At 40.2% G+C, this 21,519-nt stretch overlaps 2 protein-coding genes across 2 annotated transcripts in view; both read right to left on the reverse strand.

The window, feature by feature from the left end:
• The window catches only part of LOC122975305 (NACHT, LRR and PYD domains-containing protein 12-like), a 224,994-nt gene that overhangs the window by 184,826 nt on the left and 18,649 nt on the right, over window positions 1–21,519 (reverse strand). The window lies entirely within an intron of this gene.
• Window positions 237–19,252, reverse strand: dyrk2 (dual-specificity tyrosine-(Y)-phosphorylation regulated kinase 2). Its single transcript, XM_044343685.1, has 7 exons — window positions 18,213–19,252; window positions 8,923–9,026; window positions 4,196–4,538; window positions 3,561–3,724; window positions 1,601–1,990; window positions 1,394–1,484; window positions 237–975 (listed from the first exon to the last, which is right to left on the reverse strand). The coding sequence occupies exons 1-7, from the start codon at window positions 18,250–18,252 to the stop codon at window positions 332–334; spliced, it is 1,776 nt and encodes a 591-aa protein (XP_044199620.1). The 5' UTR covers window positions 18,253–19,252; the 3' UTR covers window positions 237–331.

The following is a 21,519-nucleotide window of genomic DNA, read 5'->3' on the forward strand; positions in this document are numbered from 1 at the left end:
CTCGCTGCTCACATTATAAACCAACTGCTGTCGTTTTCAGACAGGACTGAGAATTTGAGGAGTCTGAATGCACCACAATTTATCGTCATCGGTTTTCCTTCAGCTCACTTACATGAACACATCCCAGCCTGGCCCTTCTGCTCATTTTACCACCCCAATGCCAAGTTTCCATGACCGCATTTGTCCTGAACGCACCCCAACGCTGTGAAAACCAGCTTTAAAAAAACCAAATGCTCTTCAAAACTGGGCAAACCAGTTTTATTCAGGTCCAGCTGGTTGCCCACGGTTGCTTGTCTCGTTTCCCACCACAGCAAGCGGGGTGCGTTCACTCTCAGCTGACCAACTTTGGCAGAACCGTCCTAGGTTGGATGTTTCCGTTGGCGTCGGTGATTGCTGCCAAGTTAGTCCTGGTTTTGGAGGAGGAGGATGTTGTGGTTGTGGAGGTTGTCGCGAGTTTGGAGATGGAGGTGATGGCGCCGTCGGTGGTTCCCCTTTTGGACGAGGAGGTCTTCTCCCCCGTGGTGGTTCCTGCCGGCGGTTTGGGGAGTCGCCTCCTCAGCCACGGGTGGCGCAGCGCCTGACTGGGCGTCATCCTGAGCGCCGGGTCCCACTCCAGACACTGTTTGAGGAAGTCCAGGAACAGTGGGTCATCACAGCCCTTCAGTGCTGCACTCCAGTCCTTGCTGCCCGGCGGGCCGCGTACCTTCCCCCGACGCGAGCGCCCGCCATTCAGCACAGTGGTGCCGTCGGGCAGTGTCGTAACAGTGCAGTACCGCGGGTAGCCTTTGGATGACACAAAGTTCTTTGCTCGCTTGGAGGCGTCAAGGAGCTTCTGACTGGGCATGCCCAGTAGCTCGATGATGCAGGCCAGCTGATCTGCTTCATCTTCACCCGGCAACAGCGGGTAACCGGTCAGCAGCTCAGCCAGGATGCAACCCAGAGACCACATGTCGATAGGCATCCCATACCTGGAGCCTGGAGGACAGAGCAGAGGCCAACCAGTCAACATCCAGGAAAAAAAAAATCTAATTATTTTCTTTATCAATTAATCTATCCATTATTATTTTGATTCACTATAAAAAAATGTGAAAACAAGAAAATACGTAATTTACAGTAAATATCAAAACAAATTCCAAAACTGATGTTGATTAATTTTCTGTCATTCCACTCATTGATTAATGGATTAATAGTTGAATTGGAGACCTGTATTGTCTAATTAACTTTGACAAAAAATCTAAAGTTGTCTAAATGTTTAATGTGATTAATTATCATCTGCTGCAAGTATTAAGTCTCTACAAGTTGATTTTTATGGCTGAAATGAGCTGAAACCTGTGACTAATGCCAAACCAAACTGCTGCTTTCAGTTTTCCTTCATGTTCCTTCATTTTCTTACCTAGAATGACCTCTGGCGCTCTGTAGAACCTGGACTGGATGTAGGTATAAACTCTCTGATGTTCGTAACAGCTAGAACCAAAATCTATGACCTGGAGACAAACAGACAGAGAGAAAACAAGAAGTTTCATACATGAAATAACGCCCCTCTAGCAGCTTTTAGTGGCTTTTTTAGAAGATGTTTCTGCAGACTGAGGTGTTGTTTCACCTTGATTCCGCTGCGTCCCTGCTGCTTGAGTAAAATGTTCTCGGGCTTGAGGTCGCAGTGGATGATGCGGTTCTTGTGCAGCGAGTCCAGACACTGCAGGATGGAGTGGGCGAACTTCCTGACCAGCGGGAGGCTGAAGCCCTGGAACTTGTTCTTCTTGATGAGCTCGTACAGGTTCATACTGAGCAGCTCGAAGGTCATGCAGATGTGGTTTCGGAAGGTGAAGTTCTCCAGCATGTGGATGACGTTCATGCTCGAGTCTTTGTCCTGTTTCCTCAGGTGCTCCAGGATGCGGATCTCCTCCGCCGCCTGCCGGTGGAACCGCTTCTCGTTGCGGACCATCTTCAGAGCCACGTGGCTCTGAGACTTGTGGTCGAAGGCCTTCACCACCTGCAGGGAGAGGAATAAACAATGCTCTGATTTAGGGATGGGCATTTGACGAAATTTCCTTAATCGATCATCGATCAATTAATGATCAATTATCGATTTATCTTTTTTTTTTATATGCATTAAAAATGCCTATGGCAGAAAATATTAAAGAAAGCATGTTTTTCCTCAATGAAATCTTTATTCCAAGAAGAAATTATAGACCAACACCAGTCCTCTTATACAAGGCAGTTAAACTGTTAAACAGAAAACAAAACACTAGCTCCTCCGTGCTAACACTGAGGTGATGGTAGGTTGAGAGGAGGACGAGGATTCATTAACCAGTGTCAGGTGTACGTTGTTCAAGTGGTACATCACTGAGGTCATTGTTGTGTTGTGGGTATACACGGCATTGCAATGTTTACAATGAGCTTCGTTGTTTTTTTAGCTCAAAATGGTCCCACACCAAACTTCACCTTGCTCTCTCCATGTTTACTTTCGTCTAATTTCTACGGCAGCCCGCCGGCAACTGAGTATTCATTTTCCCTCTTGAATTTAAATTGCGCCCCCAGCTGGTTGCAGCACGTAGTGAAATTCATTGCAACTTCAAGACACATACATACATAACATACTTTGATATGAACGTTAAATCGATTTAAGTCCACGTGATCGAAAAAATTCTTAATGATCAATTATCGATTAATCATGCCCATCCCTACTCTGATTAGTCTTTCATCTATTAGACACAGAGGATACTCACTACGATGAGCTGATAGAGGAGAAAACAACGAGTGGTGGTTCACAGTTTGTGATGTGGAGTCAAAAAACAAAAGAGTGTGACAGAGAACTTTTAGTGTTTGTATGGATAAACGTTATATATCACGCTACTGTATTGGTCCATATTTTATGGAGTCATCTCATATTCGAGGGCGTGACAATTACATGTTCATAAGATGAGAGATTCTTTTTTTAATGGAGGGTACCTACAGAGAGTGTTGCATTATGGGTTGTTAGTAGTCTTATTGTTGCTAGGCAAGTGAGTTTCTTTAAGTCTCTTTACATTGTTTTTCAGTCAGTCAGCGTTTAGTTTGTCCGGTTTAACCTGCAGGAGTTTCAGATGGCTCATGTAAAAAATGCTTTTTTTTTTGTGAAGGTGACCTGACATCCATGTTAAGATCATGAGGCGATGTTGGAAATGTAAAAAGATTGTGAAACTGAAAGTATAACTTGTTTTAAAGGTTTTCATAAAAGCAGTATTAGTGGTGGTGGTCCTGGAAGAGTTAAAAATCAAGCTAGAAACCGAGGTGTTATCCTAGATTCAGAACTAAACTTCAGTAGTCACATTAAAATCAATAACAAGATCAGCCTTCTACCATCTTAAGAATGTCACAAGGATCAGATACTTGATGTCAAAGCAACAGAAAGAGAAACTTGCAGATGCTTTCATTCCTAGCAGGCTGGACAAGACAGCGATCAGACACATTTAACTCATCCAGGATGCTGCTGGGTTGAAATTCGCTATATAAATAAACTTGCTTTGCCTAGTCGCAGTTAGCAGCAGTAGTAGTTTAGTAGTTTATTAAAACAGTCGTACCTGTCCAAAGCTGCCCTTGCCGATGACCTTCAGGACTTCGTAGCGGTAGGCGATGTGGTCATGTGGGACGTGGATGTAGGATCCCTGATCATCGTCATAGCCGCCGTTGTTGGCTCCGCCCATGACTCCTGACCTCTTCTTAGCATTTGGACCAACAAAATACACTGGAGAAAGGGGAAAGAATTAGATTAATCAAATATCCGTTGTTTACAATACCGTCAATAGAGGCTAACAATCTGTTTTATTTTATCTTGGGTCATTTTAACGGGTGTGGTGATTATGGATTGTACCCCAACAACTACAGATAATTCTAGGGCTGCAACTAATGATAATTTTCTTTTTTGTTTAATTTGTTTTTGTCTTAATTAATCAATTTGGTCTATAAAATATAAATGTCCCATCATGTCCCCGAGGTAACATCAAATGTCTTGTCTTGTCTGACCAACAGTCCAAAACTCAAAAATATTCTACTTACTACCATAGAAAACAAGAGTAAAGCATTAAATCCTCAAAATTAAGGCATTAGAATGAGGGAACATTGAGATCTTTGTCTGTTGATCAATTTATCGATGAATGAATTAATTCTTTCAGCTCTAAATTATTGGTTTGTCATTATCAATATTAAACCCACTTACCCTCAGGGTAGCTGAAAACCTCGTGGTGTTCGAACGATGACATTTTGGCCATGAACTGCTTCATGGACTGCTCCGGCGTCAGCGCGGTAGGCTTTGGCTTGCTGTCCGCGGACTTGTTAGAGGCAGCGCTGCCCTGGCGGCAGTGATGGGGGCCATCTGAGGCCGAGGTCTGGCGGTCCGGCAGGGGCAGGCCTGGCCGGGTGGAGCTGAGTGGTGCCAGGCCGTTGGGCTGGGAGGTCAGGACCGGACGCTTGTTGGTGTTCTCCTCATACAGCTGGGTGACGTGGACCTGCGACTGCGACGATAGCTGGACAGCGTCCGACATGGTGGCTTTAGAGCCTCCCTGAAGAAAAACACACAAAGATGTCAGATGAGAGAAAGCCCCGGGCATCATCTGGAAGCAACAGATTACATTCACTACAGTTACTGCACTTGTACAATTTTGGATATTTTTCAGTAATTTATTATTTGTTATATCTTTTAAGTATAATATGAATTTAGATTTCACTCGAAGGACCATCCGGGTGGTTTTGTCAAGTTCGACTTCATCTCTTCAACTTCAATTAACAGTTCAAATGCTTTCAGTGCTTAGAAGTCGACCAACATTTCAGTTGTTTTTAAGGCTTAAACCGCTGATTGCTAACCAGGGGTACTTTTGCAGTTGAAAGGGGGTACGTGGAAATATTGTGGAGTAGCTCTACTACTATGAAAAACATGAAAATATGATTAGATTTTAGGCTGTAACACCTGCCCAACACATGTTGCAAACGAGAGCGCATGAAAACGAGTTAGCACGCAAGCAGAAAAGTCTGTTAGCTAAAACTAATGGATAAATGGTTGGAATATCTCAAATGAATGCATGAAAGGTTGTAATAACTTTTGGTAATTGATAAATAATTGAAATAGTTATCTAAAACTAATGGATAAATTAAAATGTTGCTGAAATGTCTAACTTCTATCACTCAAAGTGGTAGCGATACAAATGCAATATCCAGTTTAAAACAATGACGGGTGGTGTTGATGACGTGATAGTTGAGTTCAGACCAGCTGTTTCAGACAAAGGTTTAGAACCACACTGACTGACATTTCAGTTGCTTTCATCTCTTACGCTTCGGCTGACATTTTAGAAATTATAATGGACCATTTTCACCATTTTCAGACTTATTATAGACAAAGAAAAGGGGCGAGGGACACCTATAAACTGACATGTGAGTAGGAGACAAAAGACGACGAAGCTCGCCTGACTGAAGTGCAGCCATTTAATAAATTCACCATACTAAGTGACTAACTAAAGATGTTTATCTTTTAGTAAGCAGTTCAACAGCTGATTCTCAAATCTCAGATGTCAGAGCGTCCTTGAATGCATCAACAGGAGAGACTTTTCTCCACCATATGGATCCTGGAAGATATCAGGGGTAAAAATGTGGATAATTCATGCTCATAAATTAATGTTTGTACTGTCTGACTGTGACTGATGGACAAATAAACAGACACACTCTCTCTCTCTCATTCTGTCTCTTTGTCTCTCGCTCTGTGAGTCACTCCCTGTTGCTGTGGTGACCAGCACACCTGGGTCCTTTCAGATAACAGAGGTGCGTTTGGTTTCGGTGTGTACACACACACACACACACACACACACACACACACACACACGCAGCTCAGTTCAAAGACCTAATGATAATAATGTGAGTTAGTGCTGGCCAATGAATTGATATCACGATTGAGACTAGATAACGTCTTAGATTTTGGATATTGTAATATGGTGATATGGTAGAAGTGTCTTTTCCTGGTTTTAAAGGCTGCGTTACTGTCAGGTGATGTAACCGTCTGAACTCACCAGACTGTTTAGCTGTTCTATTATTCACCTTTACCCACTTAGTCATTATATCCACATTACTCATGATCATTTATCAAAAATCTCATTGTGTAGGTATTTTGTGAGGGGAACTGTGGTGTAAAAATAAGGAAGTGAATCAAGAGATGAAATCGAAACAATAACACACCCACCCACACACACGCTAGCATGAGTATGTGTTGTCAGTAGTTTCAGTGACATCTGAGAGCAAAATGTTTGGCTCTGTTGACTCCTCCCTCACCTGGCAACACCTTGAGAAACAAACATTTGTACTTCTATACTTGTGAGGACCATCACTGACATAATGCAGTCCCCAACCTCAGACTGAACCCAAATCCATCTCTAAACCCTAAAACCACGTTGGAACCGTCAATCAGTCCTTTTGAAGGTCTGTCCCGAATTCTTTCAAAAAAATGTCCTCAATCCCAAGATCTAAATGTCCAATTGGTCCTCACAAAGACACACATACAAGTACACACACAAATAAATCAACTCTGTGTTTTTGTCTTGCTATGTGCAAAAATCATTATACTGTCAATTATTTTGGAGATTAACTGTTTGGTCAGTTTGGTCTTTTAAATATCAGAAAATCATGAAAAAACCCACCACCATTCCCAGCACAGATGTCTTGTTTGTTTTTCAAAATCCAAAGATATTCAGCAAATCTTCACATTTAATCTTCATATCACATGTTTATTAACATCAATTATTTATCAAAACACGCATATCATTTTTCTGTCTATCACCTTATCAATTAACAGACTAATTGTCCCAGCTCTAATAGTTACACCCCCTCGCCCCCACACTGGACTGTGTAGTTGCAGCCTGAACTATGACTATGAGTACAACTATCATTATTAATAGTTTACAACACCACTGCTGCAGCTACTCATGTTTATATTACAGATATTCTGGGGTTTCCTCCTTAAATTGGTTATTGGATATCATAAAATCTCATCTGGCCTAGACAATAAACCATAGCCTCACTCGATAAATATGCATCTAACGTTTTTCTCTGGAAGTTAATATTACAAGACACAAAAGCATCTACTATAATATGCTATTGCAAACCTTGCTAATGCTAACAGTAGAAGTGATATAATAAAAAGCAACGATACCACTCCGAGGATGGTGTCGGTTCCTTTATACCATTAGTCCTGTGTGTGTGTGTGTGTATGTATGTGTGTGTGTCCTTCACACCAGCCTATAAACCAATCAGCTGTTTAAAGCATCCCGGAGCAGCGGGCTATTATTAGCCACGTGGCTACAGCTGACCGTTCCAGAGAACTGCTGCTCAGGCTCATTGCTTCACAGAGCTAACAGCCAGCTAACACGCTAACAGCAGCTCGCTGCTCAAACTATGGTTTACTTCAGTCAGCGTGGTTCTGATACAGTGTCAGGTTGACATTTTATATCCAAACACATGACGATTAGTCAAACTGATACACCAACAGTTTGAAACGTAGAGTCTGTTGCCTCCAGAAATGGTTGAATGAATTAAATTAAATGGTTAGCATCAACAGCAAGCACAGTGAGTGATCAGAGGAATCAAGCAAACACAATTTTCCTATTAGTGTAAATAAAACTCTCAGCTGCACAAAGGAAGCACATGTAAGTCAGGGACTGATTTAGTTTACTGATGTTTGTCAGCTGATGCTCGATTTTCCAACTGAGAGCCCACAAAATAAACACGCAAGCATAAAAGACACAAACACATATCTATGTTTACACATAAAACAATTCAGTTTTGATATTGATACAATATTTAATTGAGTTTGAGTTTATCAAGTAAATGTTTTCTTTATTCTCATTTTCTTTAAGCTCAGTCTCTCAGTGAACTAATCATGTGAAAATGGCAAAGAAGAGACTCACTACATTGTATTTTAGCAGACATGTAAGTTTAAAATGCAAGTTAAGAGTAATTATGAAATATCAAGACTTTCATTTGAATGTTTAAAATACTGTGTGTTAACGAGAAGCAGTTTTCTTCTCGTGCTGTAGATGTGATGCAGTGATTGAACGAGCCGGTCAGACATCAGTGCCAATTCAGTATCTGAGTTTGTCGTTTTACTTTGGAGAATATAAACACATTTTTTTTCCATTTAACAAAATTTGAGAAACTACTCAAAGCATCAGTGTTAAATAAAGAACTCTGCCTGAAGTCTAAAGTTACAAAAGTTATCCATATTAGATCAGGAACTACTTGACAATGAACTTTGGATACTTGACAGTTTTTCATACTGTGGACACTTGTCAGTCAAAGCAGGAAAATAACAAGAATAATATAACTGAGCAACTGAACACAACACTAACACATCATCAGCTTTACAGTTGATATGTTGAACTTGTCAGCAAACAGTTGCTTATTTCCACATCCAGCAGTTACGGAGCAACATTATCATTCATGTGGAGTCGTGTTTCTGTCCGTCTGGTGAATGTAAGTCCAATATTCACTCTCTTTTAGCTCTGTTTTTACTCTCTACCAACTCCTGAGGGAAATATCTGGCTCTTTAGCTGCTAAATGTTCCACTATGTTCACCAGCTAGTCTACAGCTAACTGTGTCTGTGGCTTTTTACAGCTTTTTCTCTGAAAACAGCTGCCTGCCGCGGCCCAAAACGACGCTATGAGAGCGCTGAGAGTGAACCAAAACAGTAAAGTTGCAGCCGGACAGATAAACAATGAGCTGAAACTCACTATAAAGCTCCGTAAAGCCGAGAGGAGCTGCAGAGTCACTGATAGGTTCGTTGCTACGAGTTACGCACAACACATGTGACACACAGTCTGTGATGAAACATGATGAATTGATGATCTCAGCATGTGGTAAATAAATGACAGTAAAGTCTAATAATACGTGTGAGTGTGTGTTTGTACCGTCAGGGGGTTGTGGTTGATGTTGCGAAGCGGCGGCAGGGCGATGGGTGACGTTGTCTGAGAGCCGCTGTGACCAGGAGAGTAGACCGGCTCGCCCACTTTGCCTGAGAGACAAAAAACAAAAGAGATTTTGTTGAATTCTTATTCAAACAAGAAGATCAATATCAGTTGAACCGATGCAGAAACAGAAAGGTAAATAGAGGATGTCGTAGTTTTAGCAGCAGTTAGCGTCGGAGCTACTTGTTGTGACTGAACGCAGCATCTCTGAAGTCCTGTCCTCGCAGTGAGGTTGCCAGGTTTGAACTCTACACTTAGTAGTGATGTTATACCGCGAGCAGAGTATAGACCTTTCAAAGTACAAGATGTATCGATGCCTCTCTTTAACATACCGAATATCACATGACACGACCGCCGCCAAAACAGCTTCTTATGTAAGTCACGTATTCGGAACATGTCTGTGAATCTCTCCAATAACATAAAGGTGGGTCCTTCCACACTGGTGGAGGAGATGTTTACACTGACAGGAAGCTAGAAAGCCGATCAGTTTTAGATTCAGTATGTTTAGAAATGAACAGACAGAGAGAGAGACATATAAACACACAAGGATAGGAGCGGCCTTTTTATGATGAATTATCAGTCAACTCGCATTTTGTGAGTCGAATCATTGCCTTTTTTTAGCTCGACACAGAGTAATGCAGGATAACAACATTACAGGCTGTAAACTTTAACAGTCTTGTCTCAAAATTACCTATAAATACATAATTGTGAGGGAAACTGAGGACAGTGTGACTCAGAGCAGGCCCACTCTCAGCTCCGTTGTTGAAGTCGACAAAAACAAAGTGATTCCCAACTGAAGGTTCAGTCTGAGTCGGTCGTACACGTCAGGAGCAAATTTAGGAAAAAACAAACAAAAAAAACAACAACTTTGAAATATATTTTGTATAATTTCCTGTTTCCTTGTTAGCAGTGGTGCTACAACATTAGAGCCATAAGTTTTCAACGATATAAACCAATCAACTAATCTATTAATCTAGAAAGTAATCTAGCTGCAGCCCTACAAAGTGTACAGTAACTATGTGGAACTGAGCAGACGTCTTCATGTCTAAGTTGTAAATCATTAAATCGTCACATTTGAAAAGCTGAAACCAGCCAATGTTTGGCATTTTTGCATAAAAATGGATTAAAACTATTATTCAGTTATCAAAATAACCGACTAATCATTGCAGCTCTAGTTGGCTCAGTCTCTGTTTGAGTAGACGGATGGAAACATACTGAGCGGTTGTTAAGTTGGTCACTGTATGAACCGTGACCTGATGTCTGGAGGAACATCTGACCTGAACAGTCTTAAACAGCCTTGGACCGGGCTGACCGGGGCTGCGGTGACCTGGAGTCCGTCTGCAGGCTGCGCAGGTCCTGCAGGTTGGACTCGGTATAAGGAGGATGAAGGTTTTAATATAGTCTGATAATCCCCAATACACCACCTACCTCTCTCTACCTCGCTCACCTCTTGTGTCTCTCTCTCTCTGCAGCTTCACCTCCTTTAATGGCAACATAACAACAGCAGCAACACAAGACAGGTCAAAGGTCAGAGGTCACAGGAGACCACTATCTTAATACTGAGAGTTAAAAAGTGTTGACTGGCTTTGCTGTTTCTGTGGTTTCCTGTATTTCCCAGTAAAAACAGCAGAATGAAACGGGGCAACATCCAGAAAACCAAACTTGTCACGACACTTCGAGTCAACTGATGCTGCCTTATTTTATTCTGAGCTCATCTCGTTTTTAGGACAAATACTTCACCACATTATGGGTCATTGGTGGATCAGAGAGCTGAGAGTGAAAATCCAAGAAGCTAAGAAGCAGCAGACTAGAACTGCAACATAGTCGACAGAAAATTAATCTGTTAACTCAACATTAAGTATTTGATAATCAATTAATCGCTTTGGGTTCATTTTTTTTAAGAAAAAAAGAAACAAATTCTCTGATTCCAGCTTCTCAAATGTGAATATTTTCTGGTTAAAGTCTTTTATGACAGTAAATTGAATAAATTTGGGTTGTCGACTGTCAGTCGGGACAAAGAAAAGACAACCGAGGTTGCAGCTTGAGTTGTGGGTAGAGCTCTTACTAACGATTATTTTCATTATTGATTAATGATGTTGAAACATGTGGATGAAGTCCAGGATGCAACTTCAAATGTTTCGTTTTGGTCCACAACAGTCCAGAGCCTGAAGATATTTTGTTTCCTGTCATAGAGCACTAAAGAAACCAGAAAAATATTCACTCATTCAGTCATATGTGAGAAGCTGGAATCAGAGAATTTGCACTTCGTTCTTTTAAAAAAAAGACTACAAACGATTAATCGATTATTAAAATAGTTGTTAGTTGACAACTAATTGGTTAATTGGCTAATCGTTGCAGCTCTAGCTGTGGGAAACTGATCAACTAATCAATTAATCAAGAAAATAACTGTCAGACTGGTTAGTTGCAGTCTTGCAGTGATGACCTAAAGGTTAGAGAAGCAAGCTTGTGACCTGTCACCAGTTCAATCCCTGGACTGGAAAATAAGCGCCCTCCCTCATTACCACCACTGAAGTGCCCTTGAGCAAGGCCCTTAACCCCCCCCCCCCCCCAACTGCTCCAGTGGACTGTGGTGGTTATACTGGGCAGCTTCCAGGAGTGAATGTGTGTAACTGCATGAATGATAATCAGGGCGTTCCTGCGAAGAGAGAGAGAGAGAGAGAGGCTTCCTCTCAGTGAAATAAATAAAGGTCATGCATCCGTCTCTTTCTAAAGACGCATACGTCATCTTTACTATCAGTGTGAAAGTAGCTTCTCCGGGGTCTGTCAACGTGAAACTGAATGAGATGTTTTGTTTTTTTCTTTCTCGACTGACAGCAGGAACGCAGCTCCAGTGATTTCAACACACATACGATCGCACAGAACACGCTGTTGTTGTCCTTATCTGATCGGTTCAACCGTCGACGACTGATCTGCTGTATGTGGGTGAGGGAGCAGCATGAGAGCTCGTAAAGACAATAAAAACCTTTGTCTTGATCATAGTCCGTGCATGTAGGTAGAGCTGACACAACTAGTCCATTAGAAAATTATTTTGATAACGGCTTAATTGCTAAGTCGTACCTTCTTAATTGTCTTTTCTTTGTCATACATAGTAGTGAACTGAATATCTTTGGCTTTTAGACTGTTGGTCAGACATAATAAGCAACCTAAAGATCTTGGTTTCAGGAAACTGTGATGACATTTAATAGACCGAGCAATTAATTGATTAATTGACAAAATCTATGTAAATCTGTGTAATAACAATAATGTTGTGAATAATTGTTAGCTACTTCGTTAAACTGCTAAAGTGCACAAAATATTCTTCTTCTGGTATTTCTGGCTGCTTCCTAACAGCATCAGAAACATACTTTCTTTGCTTATAGTTGATGCACATCAGCATGTCTACATCTGCCGTTACTTTACAGTTACTGCAGTTGGATATGAGCTAAACTAAATGTTTTGGAGATCACTGACACATTTTTTTCTGATATTGCGGCTGCTGGAAATATGTGAACGAGATGCGACGACGTCTGCGACTGGCCGGTCATCCACCGGAGGAATAAACCGATATAAAACCAGCGCATGCAGACGGAGACTTTGTTGCTGCTGTCCAGCTCTCGGCGGCTTCCTGTGTTCGTGCAGCGATGTGCAGGTTCAAGAGGACAGATGGTCTCTGCTGCTGCTCTCCGCCTCTAATCTGAACACTCGCTGTAATCCTGCTAATGAGGACGACTCGGAGACACAAACCACATTTAACAACTGTACAGATCCACGCTGCCAACACGCTGTAAAACTAGTACGTGACAAAAAAAACTACCGCTACAGTACTCGCAAACAATACCGCGCCTGACGTGCATCGTTACTGTAATCAGCTGCCGACACAGCACAAAACACAATGCAACCTCTGATGCATCTTCACTGCAATCCTGCTAACGAGTAGAGGCTCAAACCAATAATCTATATCACAATACATTCTGATGCTGTCTGTTGCAATTTTATCAATTCACAGGCACTTCTTCTTCTTCTCCTGCAGATTAGAGCTGAAACGATTGATCATTTTTACTTATTTCAGTATATTATAGTGTAGCACACCAAATATACCCAACAAAACAAAACCTCCAGTTAAACTAGAGCTCGACCAATAAATCATGGCTGATATTATCATAAAATATCGGCTTATTACAAACATATTGATCATTGGTCAGTGTATGTGTTGGAAGATATGCAAGAGTAGATATGTAGTGTAGTCAATAGCAGCACTGAATGTTTTACTTTTAATTGGCAGATTTGAAGGAACCTTTTTTTATAAGAAAAATAATTACCAGTAGGGCTGCAATTAACCATTACTTTCATCATCGATTCATTTGTTTATTTGTTGTTATTGTTAACATTGTTTCTCCATAAACTGATTAGTTGTTTGGTCCATAAAATGTCAGTGAAAGGTGAAAAATGGCAGTTTCCCAAAGCCCAAGGTGACGTCCTTAAATGTTGTTTTGTTCCAACCAACAGTTGACAACTCGAAGATATTCAGTTTACTGTCATGGAGACTAAAGAAACCAAAAAATAGTCACATTTAAGAAGCTGGAATCAAAGAATTTGGGTATTTTTTCTTGAAAAAGTGACTCAAAACAATTATTCGATTATCAAAATACTTCTTTCTGTCCATCGACTAATCATTGCAGCTCTTATTACCAGCCAATATCACATGATTGTATTGTTAATATGGCCTCATTAGGCTCTAATTTACATCATCTATGGAGTTTCCTGCCGGCCTCTCAGCCCTTCAGCAGCTCTACAGTGTGTAACCATAATGTGCTTTAACTCTACAGTACATACTGATAATGTACCAGGGATCTATATCTGAGAGAACATACAGTATTCCATGCTGCGAGCCTGATGGATGCATACTAACAGAGTGGAACAGCAGCGTGCTGAATGTGAACTCGACACCGCGCTGAAAATGCCAGAGCGCCGGCGAGCACGCTCGGCATGCTGCTCGACAGGACGAGTGGGAAAATCTGCAGCAACGTGACCGCACACATGCAGCGCTGGGACGCCCAGCAGGGTCACAAACTAACAGAGGTGCTGAGGAAACAAAAAACAAAAAAAACCTGGAAATTACAGATGCAAAGACAAAAGTCTCCCTTTTTTTTTTTTTAACTTTTCTACCTGCTGACATTTTTACTTTTGTCCCTCATGGGTCACTGTAGGTGACTTTATTTGGATCCCAGTTGCATACTCTACTAATTCTAGCAACATTTTTGCACTGTAGTGAGTTCACGCTGTAAAAACAACTACACTGAGTATGATTAGAAGGTCAATATCAGTTCATTTTAAAGGCCTCAGTATGGTTCAAACAAAGTGCCGGTCAAATCGTCAAACAGTGTCTGAAATGCCCTTTTCGATGGCAGATTTGCAGAAGTTGCATCCGATAATTTTTTTATAATTTTCCCCAAACAGGAAATCCAACAACCATGTTACAAAGTGCTGCACAAAAGGCAGCAAATCGACAACTTATAAAATCATTATTTATTGTAAAACACACAAAACAAATCCTAGTAATGTTAGATAAAACAAAAAAAACAGTAAGCAGGGTTTGAGTTTGACCCGAGCACAGCATCATGAATGCCTTTGAAGAAACCGTCCATAAAAAGTGCACCATCCACGTTTTACTGCGTCAGGACTACAAAGACAACCAAAACATCATTTAAACTAGTTCCTTTGAAGCACACTGAAAAAAAAAAAAAAAAATCACTGTAATTTGTGGCGAATGTTGTAGTGGACACAGATATAGAGAGGCCGCTCACAGCTGGACAAAAGTCAAAAATTGTTGGATGGCGGTCAAATGCTTCTGGAGACAAAAAAAAACATCCACTTATAAATCATCAGTGGAAAAACATTATTTATGTGTGAAAGTTTAGAAATCGGCTGTATTGTTCCAAAGTCACAGTTTCATTGACTATATATAGGTTATTACACGCACACATATAACGTACGCTTTCTGCTTTATAGTATGAAACTGGGATCCAAAACGGAGCACGACTGAAAAAGCAGCCTGTAGCAGTACAAACTGTCACCACACAGCCTGCAGGGAAAAAAAAACACTGCTCTATAAAGACAAATCAGTGATGAACTGGTTATAAAACCGCCAATATGATGAATGCATACAGTAAAATAAGAGGGATTAAAGATAGAGATTGCAGACAGTGATTTGTACAGGATCCCTGCACACTGCTATTACAAAACAAACCTCAATATGACAAACAGGATATCATCAGCCCCTAAAAACTACTATAAAAATGACGAGCCGATGACGAGCATTAATGTTGACATAATCGGCTAATTGCCTGTGTTTACATTAACGTGACTATATTTATGTCTACACACTGACGCTGCCGTGCAAACACTGGGCTTGTAACCACAAAGCTACCTGTTTACATTAAGATAATCAGCATCCAGACTCCACTAACGCTGATACTGAAGCCGGCTAACTGTAGAATGGAAGTAGCCGTACTGCTAATTGAAGGCCTGTATTAGCAGCCTGTGTTTAAAGTGATATTCAAAGGTCTTGCAGGGGGGCTTGTAGTGACCATGTGGCTACTTAACGATGTAGAGTAAAACCTATCATTTTCAGCCGGAGGAAATGTGATACACTAGACTGAACAGCTAAGAATGTTTACAACAATATTCAATGAATCTGTAATATTTAGTCTTGAATACTTTCTGTGATCACACCTTGTTGTAATTAAATGATCCACCAGATTATGTATGTTATTACAGCTACTTCAGCCCAACCAATATGAAAGTTAAAACATCTGTCAACTCATATTTACAGCTGCAACAACTAGTCGATTAATCAATGGCCAGCAAATTAATCTAATTGTTTCATCCATTTTTTGAGCAAAAATGCCAAACATTTGCTGGTTCTAGCCAGATGCGCCATTTTTCTCTGTTTTTTAAACTGAGTATCAGACAAAACAAGACATTTGAAGGCATCATTTTATAGGCTAAAATGATTAAATCAAGAAGATAATTGGCAGATGAATTGCTAATGGAAGTAATCGTTAGCTGTAGCCCTGCTCATATTCACTGTTTTAAGAATAAACAGGATCTCCCAAAGTGTTTTATGATGTCGGTGAGCCACCTCGCCTGAAACAAAGACCACCCCTGCTAAGATAACTGAAAATAAAAACAGGCTTATAAAACAAAACTGACCTTAAACTGAACATAGCGACTAGAACTGCGGTGCTATCTCACACAGCTAACCCTACGGAGCCCAGATAGAGGCCACGGAGAAAAACAATAACTAATTTGTGCTCTCAGTTTAACTGAATTCCCCCGCAAGTAAGTCTCACGTCCGGCGTACACCCTCACTATGGGCCGCTTGGATTTAAGTACATTTATTTTTATCTTGGACTACAGTATGTAGATATACTTTAAGCACAACACTGTGTTATCCTTGAGATCCCTTATAATATCCCGTAGAATACATTTATAAACATACCGTACGGGATAATGGACCTTTTTGCCGAAAACACTTTCATGCTCCTGCGGACGTTTTCCAGTTCATAAAAACTCAGCTTCAGGGTTGTTGACATAAATATGTTTACAGTATATTTTATATTCTATTAATACATCCATGGTTGTGGAGCGCTTCCCGCTGCCTTGGATCTAGCTTGGATTAGTAAGTGACGTTACAGGGGAAATGTCTTCTTTGTTCTTCAAACTTCTGGCTGACTGAATGCGTTCGGTTCCCTTTAAAAGAGGGGAAGATGCAAAATAGATAGATCGAGAGCGCAAAGTAGTTATTTTTTTCTGCATTCCCCCCTCTGGTCTACGGTAAGAATCACGATTTTTTTCTTCCGCAACCGAAGGTGCCTGAAATACTTCCTCCAAGCATGAATTACTAAACCGAGAGCACAAACTTGTTTGTTTTTCTCCATAGCCCCACCCGGGCTCCATAAGAATCACCTAACATTGTCTATGGGGAAAAATGAGTGCCATTTTTACTTCCGTAACCAAATGTGCCAGAAATATCTCCTCCGAGCACAAATTAGTCATTTCTTTCTCCATTGCCCATCCTGCTCTCCTTAAGAATCACATAACATTCCACAAAACAGGAAAAATGAATGCGATTTTTACTTCAGTAACCAAAAGGTGCCCAAAATGTCTCCTCCCAATTCACAACTTTACAGTTTAATTACATGGCAACTCTCTGTAACTAAAGAAACTTTACTTTTACATTAATATTTACATTTGAATTTATAGATATCATTATAGAATTCTATGAACAGGAATTAGCCTATTAAACTTCCAGAGAATAAAATAATGTCCTCTAATGGTATTTACAGTGACATTAGCCGTTTATAAAGCTATAACACAATCACTCTCAACAGTTTCAGGTTAACACAAATCTACAGCAACCACTTTAACATTCAAGTTTCAGTTTGAAGAGCCCATTTTGTGTTTCTTAAGCTAGTTAAATGAGAAAAATGTCTCATTGTTGTCTATTTTAGTGCTGACAGCAAGAAAAAAAGACATTATACAGACGTTAAAATACCAAAGTGGAACCAACTGACCTCTGACTGAACTGAACCGAAGCTTTATTTCTGTCTGCCGAGTTGAAGGCCGAAAATTACCCAGCAACCGAAAAAAACACACAAAACACCACCGAATACCATATCTAGCTAACGCCACACACACACACACCGGATACACCGAGAAATACGTTAAAGACGCCAAACACAGTAACAGAGATGCTTTAAAAGGCTTTACAAACAGTCAAAATCAGAAATAATCAGGCAGTAAACAAGAGCAGGGGAAACCTGTTTCTTTACTGCTGCTGTCACATCTCATCTGCTGGTTAGCTAGCTAAAAATAAACCTGACAGACAAGAGAAAGAAGACGTCTGAAGCTGCTTTCACGTTTATTCCTTTTTACCGGTTTAGTTTCTACCGTTAAGATAACGTCGCAGCTTCCCTTCTGTCTCCATTTTTATGAGATTACAGTTAATTTAATGAGCACTAAAGGGCGAGTCAGGGTCTGTTTCTATCCTGCCAGATAGCTAGCAGAGCCCTGCAGCCCTTCCCTCAGTGTTTTCCTCCGTTTCTGACTCATTATACTCTCATTTACGCCGGATTAAAGGGAGGTTAGCGGAAGCGGACAGTCAGCGGTGTGTCTCCGCTTGACTGGCCGGGCTCAGGCGCCCTTTGGCCGGCTACAGAGGCTGTGCTCACCCGTCGGGAGGACCGAGGCTCCGGGCTTCTTGGTTAACATGGCGGCCGCTCCTCTCCTCTGGACACAGATAGACAGGACGCCTCCTCTTCCTCCATGTGCAGCTCCTCCTCTTCCTCCTCCTACTCCTCCTCTTCCTCCTCCTCCTCTTTCTAATCCCCTGTAAAAAGATAGAGGGGCTTATTGGAGTCAGGTTAGGATTTACTTATTGAACAGGGTCACAGACTTATAACGTACGGAGCCATTAAAGACAAGATAATTTGCCATAAATTCATGTGTGTGAACCACTTAACCCTTAATTATTGACTTGTCATAATTTATAACTGCAGGCCTGATGACTAATCAGTGACTATCAGGTAATTATTCACTATTTACAGCATCAGCAGCTAGAAGACAACAAAGGTAAAATAGCACATTGAATGTTTCAGTGGGATAAAGTAAAACATCTGTAATAATACCACTTTCATATTACCACAAACTGTTATAAAAAAGTTTTTTGAACAGGCTGTAAAATGCTGAGACTGCATTCACACTGCACAGGCTTTGCGTTTTGTACCTGAACAAGCAAGTAGACCGTCATAAATCATCATCATAAATGATTAGCAATCATTAATAAAGGGTTTAATGTTTCACACTCTCTATTAAGTCATCAGGTCTGCAGTTATAAATGAGTATAAGCTATTCATAAAGGGTTAGTGTTTCACATGTTCTAAGTCATCATCAGGTCTGCTGTCATACTTATTAGGTCATTAATGAAAATAATTTAACTCTGCAGTTATAAATGTTGACAAACTGTTAATGAATGGATTTTCGTCTGTATGCCCTTTCTTTCTTCCTTTATGTGCAAGTCTAGCAAAACATGCAGCCTGCATTACAAGTTGGCAGGTTGACGCATACAAATTTATAGTAAATTATCACCTTTTATGACTTTAGGGGCCCCGTAATAATGACATCAGCAATGACATTGTTACTTCAGCTATCAAATTGTCCTTGTGTTGTCCTTTGATGTGGGAGTTATTATTTATTAATTTCTTAAATTATGGCGATGTGTTATTTTTTTTTTTTTGGATTTCATGATTGTGTTGTTTAGTCTTTATGTTGTTATGTTGGACCATGTTTGAAATAACTTAAACATGTTATTAAACATATTATATAACTCCCTCAGACCAAAGACTAGTACAGGGGTCAATTAGTCGATGAGGCTCAGTTGGGCCAGTTTTTATTAGGAGTTTTCATTGAGGGGCCACAAACCTGCACAGTGGAAACGCAGGCCTAGCTATGTGTTTTGTTTAAATCTACTAATGAGGATGTCATCATCCTCATTAGTAATCCACACACAATAAACAGCAGCCTGCTTCATTTATGGTCAAAGCTCAAGTACAACACAGGCAGGAGAGTCAGGTGTCCATATGATCAGTGAAAGAGGTTTTCCTCGCTGTAATCATTCCTCCTGTTCATACTGGATATTAAAAGATCCTTCAAATGTGCTTTCAGTGGAAGTGATGGAGGCCAAAATCCACAGTGTGTACACACAGTCATTTAAAAGTCTCTGTGAAGCTTATATGAGTCTTCAGCAGTCTGAGTTAGTCATATCAAGTGGATATCTGACACATTTACAGTCTTTTTAGCATCAAATTCCCTCTTTGTGTTTCCTCAGACAGTGTTTCCCTGTTGAGCTGCAGGTGGAAGTTTAGTAACAAAAAGAGGAACTTTGGCACTAAAAAGACTGTAATGTTGAAAGATATCTACTTGATTTGACTCATTTGGATGCTGAAGCTTCATATTATTAATTTTTGCACAGAAGGAGGACTGTGGATTTTTTCCTCCATCACTTCCATTGTAAGTGCATCATGAAGGGATCTTCTAATGGTCAGTATGAACAGGAAGAATGATTACAGCAAGAAAAACATGTTTCAATGTTCATTTGGGCTCCTGACTGTTGGTTTAAGACACACTTGAAAGATTGTGAACCCGTCCTTTAAGTGAAGGGTTAAAAGCACAGAAGTGCAGGAATTGAAAAACATTATAAAATGTAAAAGCTTTTGTCCAGAGACCCAGCAGGGAGCAGAATAATACAAATGCTTCAGTAATAACACTGTTCTAGTAAACTAGTAGCTATTAGCAGTTAAACAGTTTGGAATATGTGTCCAAGGAATATTATACTGCAACAATATAGAGGCTTCACACTATTTAACCATGCTTTACCAGTTAAACTAAATGATAAACCAAATATACTCACCAAAAGGAGGTTCAGAGGATGACTTCTCTCTTTTGAAGGAAAATATTAAAGTTTAAACTATGCAGGTGTTTTTTCTTTGCTATACAAAATACCAGAAAACTGCCAGTGATGCTCAGGCTGGCAGCAGAGCAGAGTGATGTTCACCATCTCTGCCTGCTCCTGTATTTCCCATATGAGGACATTATCAATTACATGGTGTGTAATTGTTTATCATGCTGCTTGGAGACCAACAGCATGTTTACATCACAGACAGAGCCGAGAGCTGTAGGTTCTCTGTGTAGCTGTTCGTGTTTGTTCATTCATGTGCTCTCAAGTTTCACAGCTTTTAGTTAAATTACAGAGCGGAGCGCGCTTATGTAACGCACACACTTGCAGAGCAACCTTGTAAAAATACAGCTGTGTTGTGGAATCACCATCGTGTCACATTGTTTGGAAAAGATAGACCACTTTTGTTGTTATGTAATTTAACAGTAACATTTAATTTCAGTGTATTTCCTGCTAACATAATCTTGTAAAAATACAGCCATTTCATAGAATCACCATCATTTGACTTTATTTTTCAAAATAAAGACCTGTCACTTTTTTTCATAAACAGAAAGATTTGCAGGAAGTTTGACTGTAAAATTAATTTCTTGGTGTGTTTTTACTTTTTAAGAAAATCTAGAAACAGCCATTAAAATGAAAATTTACCCTCATGCAATATTCTTAAGAAATGTGAAATGCATGTAAAATGATGAAATTTTACCATATATTGCATGTAACTTTCTTTATTTTATTTATTCTTGACAGTGTTTGCAGAGAAAAGAGCACCTCCTCATCTTCTTTTTAAACTTGTTAAAGGTAAGAGAGCAATACTAGCGGTCTCTTCCAAGAAGGTTTGGATAAAATTGCTTGTTGAAAAGTGAATAAAGCTCAGAGAAAAAGGGCATAAACTGAAAAGAAATTAGAAAAGCAAGTTAAATATGTTGCAAACCTGCAAAATGTTGCTGAAAAACACCACGTTAAGGGATGTGGCTCACATGGGTGTGGTGGATTGTTGGGCTCTGCAGCTACAAATAACTACTGCTGTA

This window comes from Thunnus albacares, chromosome 23 (genome assembly GCF_914725855.1).
Source record: "Thunnus albacares chromosome 23, fThuAlb1.1, whole genome shotgun sequence".
Classification (NCBI taxonomy): domain Eukaryota; kingdom Metazoa; phylum Chordata; class Actinopteri; order Scombriformes; family Scombridae; genus Thunnus; species Thunnus albacares.